The 23,060-nt window shown below is 44.7% G+C and overlaps 1 protein-coding gene across 1 annotated transcript in view; it reads left to right on the top strand.

Moving 5' to 3' along the window:
- Positions 1-8,104: 8,104 nt before the first annotated feature.
- Positions 8,105-23,060, top strand: part of EYE (conserved oligomeric Golgi complex component-related / COG complex component-like protein) — a 98,863-nt gene continuing 83,907 nt past the window's right edge. Inside the window, exon 1 of the mRNA XM_087369948.1 lies at positions 8,105-8,423. Coding sequence (XP_087226074.1) covers positions 8,136-8,423 — 288 coding nt within the window. The 5' untranslated portion in view covers positions 8,105-8,135. The remainder of the gene's footprint in view (positions 8,424-23,060) is intronic.

Here is a 23,060-nt window from a genome sequence, read left to right as displayed (position 1 = left end):
GTGTTTTTACTCTATTACATAAGGTAGCTCTTGGGACATCCCTTTTAAAATTGATAAAAGGTTTCTCTTAAGGAATTTTGTGCTTGTATTGTTAGTACTTGGAATGAATGTCGCCTGTTGGTGGCCAACCCATACCTAAGTTGGGATCGGGCTATTAGGGGTGTTATGCATTGTGCTAGGAGGTGGGATAGGGTTGCAAACAAGTGATGTTCCGGTTCCACTATAAGTTTAATGAGGGTCGGTCGAGTGGTGTTGGGGCTTGGATTGATGCTCTTATGAAAAGAAAATCAATTGAGTATAAACTGATGATTGGTACGAAGGTTCTCCTCAAGATGTCTAGAAATCCATTATAGGCTACTATATATTGTAGGCCTTTGGGCAGTGTGCCCCTTTTATTGTGTTGGCCTTAGCTCTATCCTTTTGTATATCTTGTATTTTTCTTTGGGTTTGACATATTGTACTTAGTGAAGTTGCCTAAACTCTCTCTCTCTCTCTCTCTCTCTTACCCCCGTCTAGTAAACTGTCCATAACTTTTTGGCCGCTTCTCTGTTTCGTACGAAACTTATATTACGCGAAGCTCATCTCAAAGCACATTTCTTTGTGTATTTGAATATCTAATATCATGTCTCTACTGAAAGTTATAGGCCTCTATATCTAATGACAGTTTGTAGAGTGTTTTGAGCTAAGTGTAAAGGTGTCTATGAAGGAGGTGCAATGTTTCCTCGGAATCTACCCATCCGACCCAATCAGCCCCTTCAAACTCCTCGATATATATTAGTTTATGTCATGTTGAGCGGCAAGATCTTCTTTCAACAACGTATCGCTCTTCTCTTTGGCACAGACCGGCTCGCTGAGATTATGGCCTCTGCTGATCCTTTCCTTCTCCCTATGCTTGAGTAAAACATCACTTGGGATGTTACCATCTTCATTCTCATATGAGGGAGGAAAGTATGGTGTGGTATCTTGGCATAAAAGCTTCTTTTTAATGTCCCATTCTCAATGATAAATATCTTTGTCAGTCAGTTCGAAAGCAGTAGGAAGTGAAGAGGTGCGTGAAGTTTATTACCCCCAACTTGATGTCACACTATCCACAACATCATCAAATTTCAGTACTCCACCAGGTGCAGAGTTCTTGACAGCTATACGGAAGGTATCCCATGAGGATGGCAATGAACATAAGAGAAATATTGCCTTAGTCTCCGCATCAAAATTGATCTTCTGAGCCTGAAGCTGGCTGAAAATAATATTGAATTCATTCAAGTGAGAAGCAATGGAGACCCCTTCCTTCATCTGCAGCTCAAACAATCTCTTCATGAGGTAAACTTTATTAGAGGCAGTTTCCTTCTCATAAGTGGCACACAGTTTCTTCCACAAATCTTCCGTAGTTTGCTCATTTACTACTGTGAAATAAACTAACTCTGCAAGATTTTCTCCCTCTCTCTCTCTCGCTCTCTCTCTCACTCTCATGAGCTTTCAATTCATCATCTCCACCCTCTTTTCTGCAATGCACATCTTCCTTGCTATTTTGAATCTAGGGCAAGCCTTATGAATGATTTATAATCATTAACCTTGTTTCATTTTTCCTACTCCAAAGATTGGATTCACACCACTCTACTCTCACCCTTGTTGGAGGGACCGCCCCGACTAACACAACAGATTTGTGTCCGGTCCATGATGGCCACCCAACTCCTCCAACTGCTACATGATTGGCTCATTCCATCTCCTCCGCTACATTTGTGACACAAATGTAGGAGCCTCATGATCACCGGGTGGTGTGAACCATCACATATGGAGTCAGGAGTAAGCGGCCCCATTGTGAGGATCCTGAGGTTGGTGGCTGGTTCGATGTCTCAATGTCTAAGGGAGTTGATGGTGAACAAAGGGTTGTGATTGAGTAAGGTAAGGCTAGTTTTGTTCTTCTGGGTCGTTCGTTCGTGTTCATTGAGCTGCGGTGTTGGTCATCCCTTGGAATCCCTCCTTCGGTGTGGAATTTGTTCTCTCTTTATGTTGGTTTGGTGATGTCCTTGAATGTCTTACATGTGCTCTTGAGAGATGGTTGTTCATTCCTCTCAGGTTCTTAATTTCTTATTACGTGTTATTTCTTACATACACAACCCCCCCCTCTCCCCCCCTTTCTTTTTTATTTTGTTTACTTATTTATCAAACTTTCGTTATACACCCCTCTCTTCCCCCCTTAATTAATAATTTATTAAGTTCCCCTCTTATTATCTACATTTATTTACTTTAGTATTTTATTAAACCACCCCCCTCTCTTTTGTAAATTTTCTGTAGTAAGTTGTCTATAGTAATTTTTTGTTAGTAAATATATATTATGTAGTGATTTTTCCTTTATATATTCTTAAGTAATCTCCCCCCTCGCCCCCTCTATTTATATATATATATATATATATCTCCAACCCCTTTTATATATTCCCCACTTTTTTCCTCCTTTACACTATATCCCTTCCCCCTCTAAACTCCCATTAGATGTATCCTCTTATATCCCCCTTTTTTCTCTACTTCTTCCTTTCAAAAAACCACCCCTTAGTCTTTCATTTGTAACATCCCCTTATTTCCTTTCAATCTCTACTCTTCAAACTATTTTCTTCCAATCTCTTCCCCCACCTGTTCTTTCTAACTACCTTAGAAAAAACCCCCTCTAAAACTTTGTTCACCTTATTCTCCCCTTTATATATCCCTATTAATTTTTTCCCTTTATTAAGTCCCCCAAGTAATTGTCCTTACCCTCCATTTTCTCATTGTTTATAATTAAAATTTTCTTTTCCTATAGCTAGGCGAGAGGAGGGGATTATTTATAGGGATAGGAATATAGGTCGGCGGTTGGGAAGTGGGGAGTCGGGAGTCATGGAGATGGACGGCTACAAGTCGAATTACTTTTAGGATGGTTAATAGACATTTAAGGGAAATATTAAAGGGAAGGTGTGGGGGTTAGGGTATATTGGATTTTTAGATGGAATAAGGGAAAAATAGGGGGAAAGAAGGTAAAAATAGGGGAAGTTGGTGAAAAATAGGGAAAAGTAGGGGAATTTAGGAAAATGGGAGAGAAAAACAAAAGAGATTATAAAGAGAGGAAATTGATAGTTAATGGATAGTTTAATTGAGTTTAGGGACTTTTAGATTAAAAGGGGGTTAGGAATAGTTTAGGAGTTTTTTATCTAGGTGGAAATTAAATCAAAGAGTGAGTAGAAAAATTAGGGGAAATTAAGTAAAAAGGGAGAGTTTTAATTAATAAAAAGGAATTTAGGGAGAATAAATATTAGAAAATTAGGAGAAAAATAGAAAAAAGGGAAATGTTTTTAATAAACTCTAAAAGGAAAAGGGAAATGAGGGGACTAAAAAAGGAAAAAATTAAAGGAAATAAAAAGGAAATCGAGGAATATAAAGGGAGGATGGAAGAGAGGTAAGATAAGGATAGTGAATTAAAGAAGTTAAGGGAGAATTGTTAAGGGGAACATTAAAGATTAAAAAAGGGGGGGTGGGGCGGGGAAAGGAAAAAATAGAAAGTAAATGTAAAGGGGGGAAATGAATAGGAAGTGTGTGTGTGTGTGTGTGTAGAGAACTCCATGAAAACTGCCCTCCACCCATGCTAATTTCGCATGAGCAGAATGCTCCCTCAAGACTCCACCTTCATCAACGATCCACCCCTCATAGATTTTGCCTAGAAGAGGGGAATAAGGTTGCATGGGGCTCGAGAAACAGATAGACCATGTGTGCACATTGAGCAGCCGAATAGAAAGAACTTTTAAGGCTTTGAAAGAAAGAAAAGGGAAGAGACACTCAAGAGAGAGAGAACCTGAAGTGACCTTCATTACCAATAGAGTGAGAATCCACTCCAACACTACAAACACAAGGGAGAAGAAGAGGTTTCATACATACAAGAGGAAGCAGAAGCTTCAAGACTACTCATAGAGAGAGAGTAAACTACTCAAGACTACTCATAGAGAGAGAGTAAACTAGAGAGAGATGGACTACTCATAGAGAGAGAGTAAACTAGAGAGAGTAAGCAGAAGCTTCAAGACTACTCATAGAGAGAGAGTAAACTAGAGAGAGATGGACTTAAGAGTCTACATAAGAGAATATCTACAAGAGGGAGAGAAGGCTCATGGAAGAGGCTTGAGGAGACTAGAGCTACAGCAACATGAGGCCTAATGGTGGAAGAGATTGATGAACAAGGGAGAGGAGGGCTCCTTTTATAGAGATTTTGTTACCCTCCTTCACCCATTTACAATTGCTGCCAGTAGATTCCTTTCCCCATCAATCACATAAGCACGTATGTCACCATCCATGTCCTTTTTGGCTACTCTTGCCATGTGTCCCATCACAAGATGCTCAAGACTCTTAAAATATTGAGAAAGTCAAGAGTCTCCTCACATGGAGCCCATAGGGACCCTCTCTTTCCACATGTCCACATCCTCCTTATTCCACATAGGAATTCTAGAAGGATTCCTCTTGACTTCACACTCCTCCACATGCCTTCCACACGCTTGGCATCTGGCCTCTCTCATATTATTGGAACACATGGACATGAGCACACCTCTTTATATGACTCACTCTTCCTATTTTCTAAAAACTCCATAATATCCAATACACAAATGGGATTAAGAGGGAGCTCACATCCCCTCGTACTCTAGAGCAAAATCCAGTTACAGAAAAGATGAACCGTACCATTCAAGAAAGGTTGCAATGCATGCTTTCCAATGCAAGTCTTTCTCGTGGTTTTTGGGCTGAGGCAATGAAGACTGCAGTGCATGTGATCAATAGATCACCTACTAAGAGATTGGATGGTGGTATTTCTAAAGAGGCATGGAGTGGCAAGAAGCCCTCTTACTCTCATTTGCATATATTTGGGTGTGAGGCATATGCACATGTGCCGAAAGAGCTTCGAAAGAAGCTAGATCCTAGGTCTAGGAAATGCATCTTTCTGGGTTATGGTGAAAGTGGAGAGATGGGCTATTGTCTCTGGGATCCAAAAGCAAAGAAGATCATACGCAGCCATGATGTAGTCTTCAATGAGAAGAAGATGCATAAGGCACCCATGAGGGATGTGGAAATGAGGAGAATCACTTTCTAGGATGTGAATCCACCTGCATATGTTGATAGACAGCAAGCTGTCCATGCACCAAATGTGCGAGAAATGGTACCACCAAATACTCCCACAAGTATACAATCAAGGGTAGATGATGGATCATCTATTGGTGGAAATGATGAGCCAAATGTGGCTGATATGCAAGTGGGACAGCAAGCTAAAATGCCCTTGAGAAGATCATCTAGAGTGTCTAGACTGCCTGATAGGTTTGTTCCAGGGGTAGACTATGTGATGCTTACTGATTGCGAGGAGCCTTCTTGCTACAGAGAGGCTATGATGCACGAGGATCAATGCAAGTGGGAGTATGCTATGCAATCAAAGATGAGTTCACTTATGAAGAATAAGACTTGGGACCTGGTTTCTTTGCCACATGGAAAGAAAGCATTGCCATGTAAATGGGTCTACAAGATGAAGGTCACATGTGATGATGTGCTTAGGTACAAGGCCCGTTTGGTCGCTAAAGGGTTCAAGCAAGAGAAGGGTGTGGATTTTGATGAGATATTCTCTCTAGTTGTGAAGATGACCACACTTAGATGCATGGTTGGACTAGTGGCATCAGAGGATATGGAGCTTATGCAGATGGATGTCAAGACAGCTTTCTTGCATGGGGAAATTTACATGGTGTAGCCGGAAGGCTTTGAAGAAAAGGGCAAAGAGCATTTAGTTTGTAAGGTGAAGAAGAGTCTCTATGGTCTTAAGCAAGCGCCTAGAGAATGGTATTAGAAGTTTGATGCTTTCATTTGGTCCCAAGGTTTTAGAAGGAGTGAAATTAATCACTGCCTCTACACTAAAAGGGCTAAGGATAATAGCCTGATAATCCTGGCACTATATGTGGATGATATGCTATTGGCTAGCAAGAATACTTATGAGCTAGATGCATTAAAGGCTAAGTTGCATGAGGCCTTTGATATGAAGCATTTGGGACTTGCAGGTCATATTCTTGGTATGCACATCACGCGTGATCGGAGTAGGAAACTCCTTTGGCTTTCACAGAAGGAGTATGTTATAAAAGTATTGCAGCGTTTCAATATGGAGGGGGGGAAAGGAGTGAGTACTCCATTGCCTCCATATGTGAAACTAAGTCATACAGATGGTCCCAAATCAGATGAGGAGAGGGCCATGATGGCCAAGGTTCCTTATGCATCAGCGGTTGGGAGTCTTATGTATGCTATGATAGCGAGATGATAGCTACTAGACCAGACATTGCATTTGCAATGGGAGTTGTTAGCCGGTATATGGCTAATCCAGGAAAGAGGCATTGGGAGGCAGTTAAGTGCATCATGAGGTACATGAAGGGTACCAAGGAGATGTGCATTTGCTTTGGTAGAGGAGACATGCGTGTACTTGGGTACACAAATTCAGACTATGCAGGGCATGTGGATAGGGCATGTGGATAGTAGGAGATCCACTTCTGGTTATGTGTTCACCTTTCCAGGTGGTGCAGTGTCGTGGATGTCTCGTGCACAGAAGTGTTGCTTTGTCTACGACAGAGGCTGAGTACGTTGCAGCCACAGAGGGTTGCAAGGAGGCTATATGGCTTGATCGGATAGTGGGAGATTTGGGGATTCATACAGGTGTACCGACATTGCATAGTGATTCCCTCGTGATTCCATGAGTGCTATTCAGCTACACGGAATCCGGTCTTTTATGCAAAGACCAAACACATTGAGGTCAGGTACCATTTCATCAGGGAGGTACTTGAGGACAAGCACATAGAGCTTGTCAAGGTTCATACAGATGATAACCCTGCAGATATGCTGACGAAGAGTCTACCTAGTCAGCGGTTTGAGTATTGTCGTGTATTGATGGGCATTGGATATTATGCTCACTGGTTGTTCTCCCTTAAAGGCACATTGTCCTTTAAGTGGGAGGTTGTGGGGGTTAAAGGTCACTGTGCCTTTGCCCCGGTTATGTACGATACTCAAATGCATATATAAATGAATGAAAAAGAAGATTAGGATGTTCTGCACCCACCAAAAAACTTGTGTGGCTCTCTGTTTCTCCCTCTCCCTCTTCCGTTCTTGCTTCCGTTGAGAGCACTCGCAGAGCCGTTCGCCCAACATTAACTATGCTAGCATTAAAAGAGTTGCTCCATACACCTTTATACCAACAGAATAATGTGAAAGTCAACCTTCTTTGGAAAAACCACATTCAAAAGATTCAAGAGTTAGAAACTGTGAATGAGGATATCCAATAATATAATGAAACACCAAAGGAGAACATTGCTACTGATACTTTCATCCATGGAATCTATGCAAGCCAACAAGTAGTAGACTTCAAAGACCAAACCATTGTTGTTGCACCGTCCGACAATGACAATACAATCACTTAACACAAGATCATTAACATCACACTATGAAGACATACTCCATGATAAAAGCATGCTAAATGCAACGACCTTATGCCTCCAAGAGTTGCATTCCAAAGAAAACAATCATTTGACATTGCCAGGATTTACATGTTTGCAAAGAAAACAAGGGACTTGGAATTGCAACATGTTATAAAAAAGAACTAGTCTTGGAACTAGACTAATGCATCAAAGAAAGAAATTGCGAATGCTACCTTACAATATTCAAAATGTCATAACAATCCAACATCGCTATAATTAACGTCTACAGAGGACACACAACACCACATTCAATTCTTGTGTCAATACTCGACAAACTACTTATTCAAGTAAAACGTGACATTCTGACTATAATAATCAATGACTTCAACACTCACTACGATCCCACCAAAACTACCTCAACAATATTTAACTCATACATGGTGCAAAATAATTTATTGCAATTGATTCAAGAACCTACAATTATTTCTAGACACACAATTGACCACATATGGTCGAACAATCATAATGAACAAAGCAAGGTTGGCACTAATTACATTTATTGGTCGGACCACTCTATTATTTACCTATAAAGGGCAGGCCTTTTGAATGTAATTCACCTTATTTTTGAAAAAAATTGAAAGAAAAACTCACGTAATTATATTGGGCGAGCATTGTCACAGCAACTTAGAGCTTGCCACGATGATGATGGTGGATCTTGCAGCCTTTGCGGAGGATCGCTTCGATCCCAAATCCTGGCTCAATGCCGCTTGCAAATCTCGGCACCCCGACGATCCTGTCGATAAACACCTCAACGATCTAGAAATGAAGCTTCAGCTCATCTCCGAGAACATTGCGTCCTCTTTGGAAGAGCAGAGCTCAGCTTCCCTCCTCAAGGTGCCTCGGGCGTCACGTGAAGTTATCAGACTCCGGGACGATGCCGCTTCCTTGCGATCTACGGTTTCCACGATCCTTTACAAGCTGAAAACGGTCTCTCCCATCTGGTGTTTCTTCTCTGGCTCTGAAGTTGCGGCCTGTACTGCTAGTCTATGAAACATTATGTAGAATGTGAAATTAGCAAAACTTCATCTCACAAACAAACTTATCGGTTTTTCTTTCAAGCAGATTGGCATCACACCTAATTATTACTTTGTCAGACAACAGTGCGCTTCAAACAAGCAAAATGCCAGCCTAGAGAGATGGGGAACATCCTTTTCAATCCATAAAGCATTCTCCAACATCACCTGAGCCAGTTGCGATTTAGATGATTTACTGTGGAGGGCCTGTATCTACGGGACATACATTGATCAACTTACCTACCAAGGCTCAGTGCCAAGGAGTCCTCTGTTGACCAACTTACCTATCAAGGTTCTGCGTACAATGGCTGGATCAATGATGTTATATCCAGCTAAGATGATGGTGCTCTAAGCCATTCTAGTCCTCCTGCATTTATCTGGGATTTAAAAAGTCACCTCCCCACATATGAGCTCCCAAATAAGAAGGACAAGGGGGAGGATAAGTTGTAGCAGAGAAAGGCTTGAGAGACATGCACAGGGGCAGATCTAAGAGAGAAAGAGAGGGCCACCACATGAGCAGCAGGCAGGCTGCCATGTGGGCAGCAAGGGCAGGACAAGTGGCATGGAAGGACTGCCAACGAGCGGCAGCAGCAGGCCCTGCAGGGGCAGCACCTAGGGCAGTCAAGAAGGGCTGCCAAGGACTGTGTTGACAGTCTGTAGCAGCAGTTCGGGCCCACATAGGGACTGTGTTGACGTGGCATCCCAGCTCTCCTGGCATCTGTTAGGTACTGCTTTGTCCTGTTCTTGAGCTCTGTTGCAGCCCCGACCAGAGTATACAGCTGCTTCTGCAGTCCCGCAAACTTTTCTGCTCCAGGGCCCTGTTCTGTTTCTTCTCTTGGTGGTCTACCATATGTAGTACCTTTTGTACCTGCTATACCTACTGGTCCTGCTGCCATACATGGGCACAGTACGTTCTGTACCTACTCAGGTACCTTCACAACCCTCTGGTACTTGTTCTTTTACCATGATGCTGCTCCAAGTAAACCCTAACTAGATCCATGTAGCAGCCATCTTGCTGCGCACATGGCAGCCTCAGTCCTTCCCCTACAAGATGGTGGTTTTGAGTCGGAGGAGCATTTTCTATGTGTCTGCCCACTCTATTATGAGATCCGAGGACGATATCACTGCCTCTTTCAAGAGGGGCATGGCTTTGCCCCACTTACACGGCTGATCCATTTTCACGATCAAGTTTGTGTTGGGCTCTATCTGATTGAGATGCGACAACGGAGAGACACATTGATGCGACAAACCAGAGAGCAGCAAGGACTAATGCCACAGGTCACCGAGATAGACAGATCACAGATATTTGTTACAAACTTCTATGCATCAGAGTCAGCTGCCGGTGAGGCTGAGGGAGAGGAGCTTGATGAGATGAGAGCATCATGGATTAGTAGTGGGAGTGTCCACCATGATGCTGCCAAACGAGGGACACACACTCCACATGCGACAAGGAGAGGGACCAAAGCACGCATGATCGAGGTTCGATCTATCTCAGCCCTCCCGGAGGTGACCACCAGAGACGAGGATCACCCTTGACGTAGACCACTGGATCCAAAGATCGAGGAGACCACGCCCTCCCCCACGTCGAGAGACACAGATACGAGAGCTTCTCTCATGTCATCTCTCACCTCCACAAGATTTGCCTAGTGCTGGTTGAGAAGGTTGATGGTCTGGAAGCCACCAATGTGGCATTACTAAACGAAAAAGCACATGTAGACAAGGCATTGACTGAGATCAAGAAGCAAAGTGGATGCATGCAAGAGGAATGGCGGAAGGAGAAGAACAAGAGGGAGGAGTGGGAGAAGGAAAAAGAAATATGGGGAGCAGAAAAGACCAGCCTCAAAGACCAAATGCAAGCTATGGCAACCGAGCTACAACAGTTGAGAGATGTACAAGGAGCTCCCGAAGGGAACCACAAAGCAATGGAAAAGCGAAAATCTGAGAATGAAAAACTCAGGAAAGACTTGGCATCCTTGCAAGCCACCAAGCAAGGTAAGCATGCTGAATTCACACATAAAATCACCAAATGGGAGGCTGCAATTCTAGAATGGCAGGATGTGGTCAAGAAAGAAACGGCTGTCCCCAAAAAAGAGATCATTTCACATGCTTTGGAAGAGGACAAAAGGAAGAGCAGCAAGGCCCTAAATGTTTTGGTCCAAGGTCTCGCAGTGGGAAACACTCCTATAGCGGATGCCAAGACCTTGTTCACCAAAATGGGTGTGAACCTCACATGTGAAACATCTTGGAGTGTGGATAAGCGCAAGGCACCAGCAAGGCCACTAGTGATGAAGCTCCGAACAGCTATGAATAGAGTACCCTCATGAGTATGAGGGCGACCTTGAACGGAACCCGCATTTATTTGGATCACGACCTCATTCTCCTATAGCAGGAGCACTGGAGAGAGGGAATGGTGTGCGTAATGGCAGCAAGGGGAGCAGGGAAATGGGCTGCCCATAGGGATGGAAAAGTGATCCTCCGAGACAGAATAGACAGAGAAGAGAAGGAAGAGAAAGAAGATGGGGAGTTATGATGGTGCCAAACCCATGGGCTGAGTGCACAAATTGGGCTGAAAATGGCCATGTGGAATTGCAATGGCACACTTTGGTCCGATCCGGGAGGGTTCCTGGAGACTTACATTGATAGAGACATGATCTTTTACACTAAGACACATGAGAACCTAGAGAGAGGGCTGCCTACATTGATGGGGTACACCTGGGAGTCAACTCACAGAAGAGAGATGAGGAGAGACTGTAGAATATGGGCTCTAGAGGTGTAGCTGTTCTCTTCAGATCACACGACAAGAGATCCCTCAATCTAGGAATCTACATGGCAATCAGAGGGGAAAGGAGGAACAAGAGCTGCTGGTTGAAAGACCAAAGAACAACAATGCCTCCGAAGTGTTCCAAAGGGCTTCTGAATGGGAGCCAATGTAGCATCTACATTGAGGAGTGGGGATTGGGCCACGGTGTCATTAAGATGGGGTGTTGGAGTAATGGTGTCAATGCCCCACCTGTAAGGCCCCAAATGAGAAAACTTAGGGGTTTGACACCTCAGCATGTAATCTGGTAGAAGATTGAACCGGCATACTCAGCCTGTGTGGTAGACAAAGCAACGTACTTAGACATCCACGACACTGCACCACCTGCAAAGGTGAACACATAACCAGAAGTGGATCTCCTACTATCCACACGCCCTGCATAGTCTGAATCTGTGTACCCAAGTACATGCATACTTGGTATTGCGGCAATGCAGCGTGCGGTAGAGTACTTCTCATGTTGCTTCATCTGCTATCCCTGTTTGATGGTGGTGGTGTTTTCAAAGCGCTATCCTTTGCGAGTTTATGATCTTCCTTGCGATTATCTGTTTGGCTATTGGCTAAAGGAAGAAGGTGTTGCACTGCAACACAGAGGGTCCTATCTGGTGTTGCGCTTGTGAGTACGTCAATTTGCCCAATATTAAGGTAAGGGGCTATCAAGCTTGAAAAACAGATTTAGCGGCACCACCTCCTTAGAAGAATGAAAACCATATTGTTCTAGTGTCCCTCCCGTTCGTTTTTCTTAGATCTGCATTGTCTCCTCTACCACAGTAGATGCACATCTCCTTGGTACCCTTCATGTACCTCATGATGCACTTAATTGCCTTCCAATGCCTCTTTCTTGGATTAGCCATATACCGGCTAACAACTCCCACTGCAAATGCAATGTCTGCTCTAGTAGCTATCATAGAATACATAAGACTCCCAACTGCTGATGCATAAGGAACCTTGGCCATCATGGCCCGCCCCTCATCTGATTTGGAACTATCTGTATGACTCAGTTTCACATATGAAGGCAATGGAGTACTCACTACCTTCCCCTCCTCCATATTGAAACACTGCAATACTTTTGTAACATACTCCTTTTGTGAAAGCCAAAGGAGTTTCCTACTCCGATCACGCGTGATGCGCATACCAAGAATATGACTTGCAAGTCCCAAATCCTTCATATCGAAGGCCTCATGCAACTTGGCCTTTAATGTATCTAGCTCATAAGTATTCTTGCTAGCCAATAGCATATTATCCACATATAGTGCTAGGAGTATGAGGCTATTATCCTTAGCCCTTTTAGTGTAGAGGCAGTGATCAATTTCACTCCTTCTAAAACCCTGGGACCGAATGAAAGCATCAAACTTCTGATACCATTCTCTAGGCGCTTGCTTAAGACCATAGAGACTCTTCTTTAGCTTGCAAACTAAATGCTCTTTGTCCTTTTCTTCAAAGTCTTCCGACTGTACCATGTAAATTTCTTCATGCAGATTCCCATGCAAGAAAGCTGTCTTGACATCCATCTGCATAAGCTCCATATCCTCTGCTGCCACTAGTCCAAGCATGCATCTAAGTGTGGTCATCTTCACAACTGGAGAGAATATCTCATCAAAGTCGACATCCTTCTCTTGCTTGAATCCTTTAGCGACGAAACGGGCCTTGTACCTAGGCACATCGTCACCTGTGACCATCTTGTAGACCCATTTACATGGCAATGCTTTCTTTCCATGTGGCAAAGAAACCAAGTCCCAAGTCTTATTCTTCATAAGTGAACTCATCTTTGATTGCATAGCATACTCTCACTTGCATTGATCTTCGCGCATCATAGCCTCTCTGTAGCAAGAAGGCTCCCCGCAATCAGTAAGCATCACATAGTCTACCCCTGGAACAAACCTATCAGGCGGTCTAGACACTCTAGATGATCTTCTCAAGGGCATTTCAGCTTGCTGTACCACCTGCATATCAGCCACATTTGGCTCAACATTTCCACCAATAGATGATCCATCATCTATCCTTGATTATATACCTGTGGGAGTACTTGGTGGTACCATTTCTTGCACATTTGGTGCATATACAGCTTGCTATCTATTAACATATGCAGGTGGATTCACGTCCTGGAAAGTGATTCTCCTCATTTCCACATCCCTCATGGGTGCCTTATGCATCTTCTTCTCATTGAAGGCTACATCATGGCTGCGTATGATCTTCGTTGATTCTGGATCCTAGAGACGATAGCCCATCTCTTCACTTTCACCATAACCCAGAAAGATGCATTTCCTAGACTTAGGATCTAGCTTCTTTCGAAGCTCTTTTGGCACATGTGCATATGCCTCACACCCAAATATACGCAAATGAGAGTAACAGGGCTTCTTGCCGCTCCATGTCTCTTCAGGAATACCACCATCCAAACTCTTACTAGGTGATCTATTGACCACATGCACTGCAGTCTTCATGGCCTCAGCCCAAAAACCACAAGAAAGACTTGCATTGGAAAGCATGCATTGCAACTTTTCTTGAATGGTATGATTCATCTTTTCTGCAACTGGATTTTGCTTTGGAGTACGACGGGATGTGTCTCCCTCCCCCACGCTCTCCTCATTTGGGGGCTTACAGATGGGGAGGTGACCTTCCCAACAACGGCATAAGAGTTTCATCCCATTTTGGCTCATATGGCCCAATCGGCAATGCCATAAAGAAGTGCTTGGCTGCTCGGTTATTGCAACAACATGATCAAACACCCCTGATACATGCAAGGGATACAAAGTACCACACTTGGCACCCCTGGCCAAAAGCATACAGCCCTTCTGAATTTTCTAACTCCCAGAACCAAAGATGGTCTGAAAACCAGCATCTAGCTGACCCGTTGAAATGAGACTCTTGGTCAGCTTAATCACATGTGTCTCATATTTTTCAAAATGAATGTAGACCCATTTGCAAAAGAAAACTTTATGTCACCTACTTTCACTATGTCACATGCATAGTCATTTCCAAGATGCACACAACCTGTCTTTCCACTGTCATAAGTGGAGAATCATTCCCTATGGGGAGTAACATGGAATGAAGCACCAGAATCCAAAATCCAATCCCGGGAATATGCATCATCTGAAATGGTAAGCAACTCTGCAGATAAACTAGACATGACGAGAATGTCATTGTCACTATCATGTATGACTGCATTGATCTCCTCGATCTTCACTTTTCCTTTGTCCTTCCTTGGACTCTCTTCCTTCTGATTTGCACCCCAATTTGCATTTTTTTTCTTATCCTTTTGCTCTCTTTTAAGCTTGTAGCAATCCTTTTTCATGTGGCCCTTCTTGCCACAATAGTGACACTCAATGTTCCGTGCCTTGGACTTGCTATGGGACTTCTCTCTTTCTTGAAACTTCTCCCTGGACTGTGATCTGTCCCTTTGCACATTTAAGGCTGCATCCTACTTGTTGCCTTCCATTGACTTCCGTCTAATCTCCTCGGCCAACAAGCTACCAACGACATCATTAAAGTTCAATACTCCAGCAGGTGCAGAGTTACTGATAGCAGTACGGAAAGTGTCCCATGAGGATGGTAATGAGCATAAGAGAAATATTGTCCTCATTTCCGCATCAAAATTCAGCTTTTGAGCTTGAAGCTGACTGAAAATGATATTTAATCCATTCAAGTGGAAAGCTATGGATACTCCCTCCTTCATGTGCAGCTCAAACAATCTCTTCGTGAGATAGACTTTGTTTGAGGCAGTCTTTTTCTCATATGTAGCACACAGCTTTTTCCATAAAGCTTCCGTAGTCTTTTTAGTGACTGCTGTGAAATAAACTCTCTCCCCAAGATGAAGTCTAATGGTAGACTTTGCCAATGCATCCAACTCATTCCATTCATTTGTGGACATAGCTGCAGGCTTAGCTGCAATCCCTTGCAAGGGTTTTATCTGCTTCTTTTGAATAACCACATCCCTTATGTGTTCTTTCCACAAAGAAAAGTTTGTTCCATCAAAGTATTTAATGTTGAAAAACTCCTTTTTAGACATGGAAGAGAATGCCATGATACAAATAAAGCAACATCCCAAATGCTAGTGCCTGCAAGAGAGAATCACACCAAATACCAGATGCACCCAAATGTGTATGCCACAATAGAGTGAAATATTATCAAAACTCAAAGCTCAAAGCATCAAAAGATACAGCTGACTCATGTGCATGTACTATGCATCCATATGAGCACATCTGGCCCAAAAGAAAATGCCAACTGCAATGGCAATCCAAAATACCAATAAGTGCTAAATGGCTCAATCATAAACACTGTCCATGGGCATATGCATCAACAATATCTCATCCAAGAGAGCATAACACTATCAGTGCATCACTTGCAATGTGTCAAATGGCTGTCCCTCAGCATAAAATAGCATCCATGTGCATTCATTTATATATGTGTTTGAGTATTGTACATAACCGGGGTAAAGGCACAGTGACCTTTAACCCCCACAACCGATGGCGATCCTCAATGCATGTGAGACTCTCCTGTCCTCGAGATACTGAGGTCTGATGACAAGACCGTGCTCTGAGACCCTCAGGAAGTGGTTATGGTAGAATCGGATCTTGGTGGAGAACTCCTCTTCTCCCCAAACCCTAGATGTATGGAGCCAGAGGAGGTTCAACCGTATGATACGGTTGATCTCATCGCGTGGGATCATCTCGGGTGGTGCATCCAAATTGTATTGACAGGGGGGAAGTCTGTCCACTTGAATGCCGTGACTACCAAACCACGTGGATATCCGTGCATACCATGCCGTATCAACACCGCTCTCTGCTAGTCGCTTGGAGGACTCTAATGCTAACCTCATTAATCTTCACTGGGGTAAGGCCCAGACTTTATGGAGGAACGTCACTGTCTGGAAGATGGCATCAACCTGGAGAGGGGTCATGGTGAACTCTGTCTGTATAATATGATGGGGGACTGAGGGTTTACTCTGAATCATCTTGGATCCAATAGTCACCTATAGCCTCTCAAATCTCCTCCACTCTGTCGCTGCAATATCACTTCCCTAGAAAGGTGCTAGATACATGGCAGTCTGTCTTACTAGCGTGTCAAAAAGCCAACCCTTCGTTGGAGGGTCCCGGAAGTGTGCCTGGAAGCATCGCCTCTCTAGTCGGGCCAGAGCACCCGTGTGAGTCGAGAGAAAGAAAGAAAGAAAGAAAGAAAGAAATATTAATGTCTGCAAGAGGCCTCGCGGGCCTATGGGACAAAGTACAGAATCAAGTAACTCATACAGACTACTGTGTGCCAGGGCAAAGGGCTCACTAAGGCCCTTGCTGAGTACTAAAATGCTATACTAGCAAAATAGCATGAGTGTGGCATGAAAAAATATCAAGTGCTTAGAGCTAGAGTCCCAAGTGCATGAACTGGCTCCACGTATCCAGGCTCCATGGTGGCTCTCTGATGAGATGCAAAGAGCTCACGTATCTGCATCTGTCGAGATGTCTCTCGTGGTGGTGGAGGGCGTGGTCTCCTCAATCTCTAGATTCGATGGGCTATGTCAAGGGTGACGCCTCTCCCCTAAGGAGAGCTGAAATAGGTCGAACCTCGATCGTGTGTGCTCTGGTCGCCTGTCGTGTCGTGTACAGTCTCTGTGTCCCTCGCCTAGCATTGATGTGTCGGCTCTCTCCATTGATCCATATATCTCTCATGTCGGCTAGCTCCTCCTCCTCTATCCCAGAGTGCCCTGGAGCTGAGTCAAATGCATAGAAATCCATGACCTGTCTACGCTCGGTCTACCTCAGTACCCTGTGGTGCGGTGGTCCCATCCTGCTGCTCCTTGATATGTCGTAGTAGTGTCTCCCTGTGTCGTCGCATCTTGATCAAGTAGAGCCCAATACAGACCCGGTCCTGGAAGTGGATAGCGCCCTCGGGTCTCATAGTAGGCTGGGTAGACACCTAGAAAGTGCTCCTCTGTCTCCACCGCCCCCATCGTGCACAACCTACATTTCTGCTGCTCTCTGCGTATGCGTGCAGCTCTCCCTGCCTCGATCCTTAGCTGATGGGACGAGACCCACATCTGTTCAATGGCAATCCTCAGTGCGTGTGAGACTCCTCTGTTCTCGAGATATCGAGGTCTGATAATGAGCCCATCCTCCGATACTCTCAAAAAGTGGTCATAGTAGAGCTGGTTCTTGGTGGGGAACTCCTGGTCCCCCCCCCGGCGAAGTGCGAGATGTGTGGAGCTCGAGGAGATCTAACCGTATGATGCGGTTAATCTCATCCCCAAACACTATCTTCCGAGAAAACCGAGACGCTACGAGAGTATCGTTGACTGGTACATAGAAAGAAACTAGATTTTATTTGCCGGAACGAGGAGGAACTACTAAACATTTTGTTTAGTAACAACTCTAAGGACTTTTGGTGAAGATTTCTAGAGGGACGGTCCCCCTCACCTCTCATTGACACCTAGGTTTGGCATAACTATGCACGCACATTATATGACATCGCACATCAGCCAGTCCCTGACCTCACATATACCACGCCCCACTTCTTGCACCCTCTTCACTAAAGGGGGAGTGAAGGATGCCGTAACGAAACTTCATAATGGCTGAGCGAAGGATCATGAGGGGCTATGCACTGAGTTCATTGCATACGGGATTAATCTTCTAGTCCCGATCTTAGCAAAGCTCTTTAATGAAGTGTTTTGCTTGGGGTTTCCACGCACTTGGACCATTAACAATATTTCACCCATCCACAAAGCGAGGGTTCACATTCTTACGCTCAGGTGTATCATTGAGGAGGCGAGGGCATGGAAGCAGAGGGTATACTGTTGCTTTGTGGACTTCTGCAAAGCATTTGATACTGTCCCAAGAGCCCGCCTCCTCTGGCGCCTACATAATTTGGGTTATGACTAGGAGATCATTTGGGCTGTCATGGCACTTTACGAGAGAGTCTCAGGAAGAGTTCGGGCAGGGTCAGGGTGGATAGACGAGATCATGAGCACTATTGGGATCAAACAAGGGTGTCCTTTATCACCTACCCTGTTTGGCCTCTACATTGATGAGCTCGAGATATTGCTATATGCAGATGACGTGGCACTTTTGTCTCCCTTGGATGCTCTTTTGCTGGCATTGTGATCGAGATATTGCTATATGCAGATGACGTGGCACTTTTGTCTCCCTTGGTATAGGGACTCCAGAGACACCTTGATGCACTATAGGTCTTTTGTGAGTCTCATGATTTGAAGGTCAACCTTGGTAAAACCAAGGTTATGATCTTCAATACATCTCGAGCCGTCATGCACTAGGAGCAGTTCATGTTTGATGGGTCTCTTGTTGAGATAGTTTCATCATACACTTATTTGGGGGTTGCCTTCTCTGGACCGATCTTCACTATGAGACCCGCGATGCAGGCCTGCCTGGATAGGAGATACGCTTCATTGGCCAGACTAGAGAGACAGTGCTTTCGCTCGCACTTTCAGGATCCACGAACCAAGGGGCTTCTTTTTGACTCCTTGTGGTCTGCCCAGTGGGGATGTATGGGAGCCCTTGTTGGGGGTCAGACTTGTCGAATATAAAGTTGGCTCGTGTGGAGCGGCTACTACAGGTTCTTATGCTATCGCGGATGATTCATGGTAAGCTGTCCGTTCCTTACTAGATAGGTCAGATTTAACCCTAATGGATGCTTTGTTGAGGATATGATAAATCAGTGTCACTTGGTTGTAGAAGGAAACAAAAATGGCATAATGTTTACCTTGGATGTTGACATACCCGACGTGGAAGATGCTATGTTTGCACATGGAAAAGGTGTCATTGCACATATTAAAATATGGCACAAGCGCATTGGGCACGTGAATGTACAAAGGCTGAAATCTATGCAAATGTAGAATATTGTGGCAAGATTTCCTAAGTTCAAAGTGAACACTATGCATAAAGTGTGTGTGGCCTGTCAACTTACACTCCATATACAGTGTACAAAATAAAGCGATATGGAGGGTTGGGAAATTCCCAAACCTCCATATCACTTCTTTTGTACATCTCTCTCTCTCTCTCTCTTTGTAGGAAGTTGGGCTTCAGTGGGAGCTTGCTAGGTCCCAACTAGGTCCGGAATGTGTGTAGCTGCAAGAGATCCTCACGGATTACCAGGCTGACCTCTTGTGATAGGAGGGGAGAAAAGGGAGCATCCATACTATACTGGAAGGGAGGGAGTCTATCCATGTGGAGGCCTAGTCGCTCAAACCATCTCTCAGTGCATGCATACCAGCATCTGTGGGTCCCCCCCTACTGAAAGTGCCATAGAGGAGAACAAAGCTAGCCAAGGTAGTTTGCTATACCCAGAAGCGTAATCCCTGTACTTCCTAACTCGGTGCAGATACGTGATGACCTAAAATGCAGCATCTAGTTGTAATGGGGATGACCCAAACTCAGCCTCTGCTTGCACATCACAGAGGAGGGTTTCATCGACCCACTAGGATATACACAGATCCACCTACCCCACTCATTGAGGATCTCTATTGGGCAGTTCTGGGTCTTTTTACATAGACATCGTATTGAGAGCGGTAGAGCAGAGGGCATACCTAGGAAGAGGCGCATATGCACATTATGTGACATGCAGGAGGTTGAGACGGAGGAGCACTTCATCTTCAGGTGCCCTGTTTACTATGAGATCCGAGGGTGTTTCTACTGCCTCTTCAGAGATAGTTTTGGGGTTTTGTCCCGGTTCCTCTCCTACCCAGACCAGAGATGTTTGGCGGGCTTCATCCATGAGGTAGGCAGGCACCACGAGAGGATACTTTGATCACGGAGACAGGAGAAGAATTCTTCCTTAGCAGACCCTTCTCAGAGCTCAATCATGGAGTTCTTCGTGCTAGATCACATGGACACCCACTAGACGAGGCTTTGACATGATCGCGATCCAGAGGCAGTGACCCGACAGCTCAGACAGAGGATTGACGCGCAGATTACACTTGGAGACATCCCCTCTCTGTTCAGAGTTGGAGCTTGACTGATAGGGGTTATTGTGGCCCTTGTTAGACGCAGAGCTATGACTAGGAGACGTCACAGAGCCGCACCCGTGAGCAATCGACAGCACTCTATCGCCAATTTCATGCCTCCATTGCCTCATCCACCCTGATGTCTTGATGGCAATGATGATGATGATGATGATGTTGATTTGTAGTTGACCGCTGGCATGACTATGTTGTATTTAGTACTATCATTTTGCATTTTTGCATTCTGCTTTCTACATTGGTGTGGATGCTCGTTCAGTAGGTCCACCCCCACAGCTTGTTTGTACCAGGTTTCTCACAATCTCATAGACCCATCGGTCTTCCGAAGACTTTAATAAACTCTCTCTCTCTCTCTCTCTCTCTCTCTCTCTCTCTGTAGCCCTTAGCCCAACCTGTAGCCCTCCGTCGGTAGCCTGACCTGTAGCCCTCCGTCAGTAGCTTGTAGCCCTCCTCAGACCGCTCTGCTCGTCGCGTAGCTCTGCCCGCTCTGCCCATCGCCCCCGTCGCCTGCTCTTTTAGCCTTCAGTTGCTGCAGCTAGCAATGTAGCTAGCTGCGCCACTAGCAGCCAGCCAACAGCGCTGCCAGTAGCAGAACTGCTACTAGCAGTGCCGTTGCCGCCAGCAGTAGTTCCTTCGCTTCTCGTTGGTCACTTGTTCTTTGCCCCTTGCTCACCTCGCAGCAAGCTCCTAGGGTCTCTAACCCCGAGTTGGGCTAAACCCCCAGCCCAACCTGGGGGTTAGGTTCAGCTAGGGGGTTCTAAAGAAATAGCCAATATGGAATGGCCTACCCTCTCCTCCAAACTCCCTCAACTCCATCACCCTCAGCTATCAGGACTCGGTACTCTATAGTTGCAGCCATGACACCCTCTCCGTATGTACGCAATTACCAACAAGAAGGGTCCAAACAGCCCATCATTGGGCAACATGAACAGATTTATTATTTGCAGCAAGCAGTGAGAGAGTTAAGGCTTGAGTTGGCAGAAGTAAAAGATCTGGTTTATACTAAAATACAATTAATCAAGAAAGAAGTGATTGAGGAGTTAGACACAAAGGCAAACAAGACTGATATCCAAGAAGAGATCAAAGAACACGAAGCCAGAAGCAATAATGCATTTAAGTTAGAGTGGGGGGCCTCCTTGAAGGATGGTTCAAAGATGATGACTCTTTAAGTGAGACTTTAGCACATGTCAAAACAGCCAAGCCTAATATTGAATGGAAGGTTGATGATGATGATGATGACGATGATGATGACGGAGCAACTAATATCCGGCACTCCGTAGGACATGCTATCCTCACACTTAAGTCGCGAGATTTACGGACCAAGCTCCTTCGACAATCTTACAAGCTGAAAGGGACCAAGATATGGATAGCTGAGGAACTTACACGAGCTCAATTGAAGAATAAGGCAACGGAATTAGCTAAAGTTAGGGCTGCTAGGAAGGATGGAAAATGGGCAGTTTACCGTGAAGGCATAGCACTAATCAAAGAGTTTAAATCCAAACCAAAAGACTTAGAGTCTTAAACTGATGTATGGCTGATTACTCTTTCAGACTATTATTGTAGGTACTCTAAATAATTGGGGTTGCTTTTGCACTCCGTGGGAGCTGCCATATGCCCTCCCTAAAGCAGACGTACTAGATGGATTTTTACTGTCCCATAGACCTGTTGGTCTCCCGTGGACATTAATAGACTTTCTTTCTTTCTTTCTCTCTCTCTTGTGTGCTTCTGCACGTGTACTACTTTCACAAAAGACGCGACGGGCAAAGTGGTGATGAAGGCAGATCCAGATGATGTCAAAGACTGGGCGCTCAGAGATGCTGAGGCACTGTCAATGATTATTAGGACGACTAGAGACTCAGTACTTTCGCACATTCAATTGGTGGAGACCGCAAGTGAGGCCTGGAAGACATTGAAGGATCTATACGAGAACAACAATGCAGCACATGTGGTTACTCTCTAGAATCAGTTATTCCCAATGACATTGGGAGGAGGAGAATCGATCGAGTCAAAGTGAAGATTCTCAAGGATAAACTTGAGGTGGTGGGCCAAAAGGTTGATTGCAATCAGCTTGCCATGCTGTTGCCCAGCAAGCATCCACGCAGTTTCAATGAGATGGTGACGATTGGAGAATGGTTGCCTCTCACGTTTGAGGTCTGTCCTGTGTTACTCTTGAAGAAGCTAGGGTGAAGTTGCAGGATACAGATGGTGAGTGAGGCGGCATTTACCGCTTCTACAAGGAAGGGTAAAGACCAAACCTGGTAAGGGTAAGCAAAACAAGAAGGATTCCTTTGAGAGGTGGCAACTCTTGTGACAATGACAAAAAGGAAAAAAAAAAAGGCGATTTACTGTGATCAGCCTGCACATCTTGTGCGAGATTGCAGGACGAAGGCAGCGGATCAGCCAAAAAAGGAGGAGCCCAACAGCTGATTTGCTAAGAGGGAGTTTTTGGTGGTTACGCCCAATAGTCCTGAGATTGGAGTCGCTGATCTGAGTACAACTGTATGTATGTCCACCATAGCAGTGGTTAGTGGATATAGAGCATGTTGAGGACAAGGCTGTAGTGGGCTTGGGTCTGACGGAATGTGGAGCAATGGAACTTGTTGGTGAATGCTCAGAGATTCATATGGACTGTTCTGGTTGGTACTTTTGAAAGTACCTGACTTGCTCCAAAGTCAAGAACGACAATGGACTAGAGTATGTTTTCTCTGCCATGAACTGTCTGCCTTGCAGATGCACTGATTCTTTACTAGTCGGCCGTCCTTTGCAGGTCCTACTGC

The sequence above is a fragment of the Dipteris shenzhenensis genome, chromosome 31 (genome assembly GCF_047967505.1).
Source record: "Dipteris shenzhenensis isolate YYH24624 ecotype China chromosome 31, Dip_SZ_1.0, whole genome shotgun sequence".
Taxonomy (NCBI): Eukaryota; Viridiplantae; Streptophyta; class Polypodiopsida; order Gleicheniales; family Dipteridaceae; genus Dipteris; species Dipteris shenzhenensis.
This window is presented reverse-complemented; position numbering and strand designations above follow the sequence as displayed.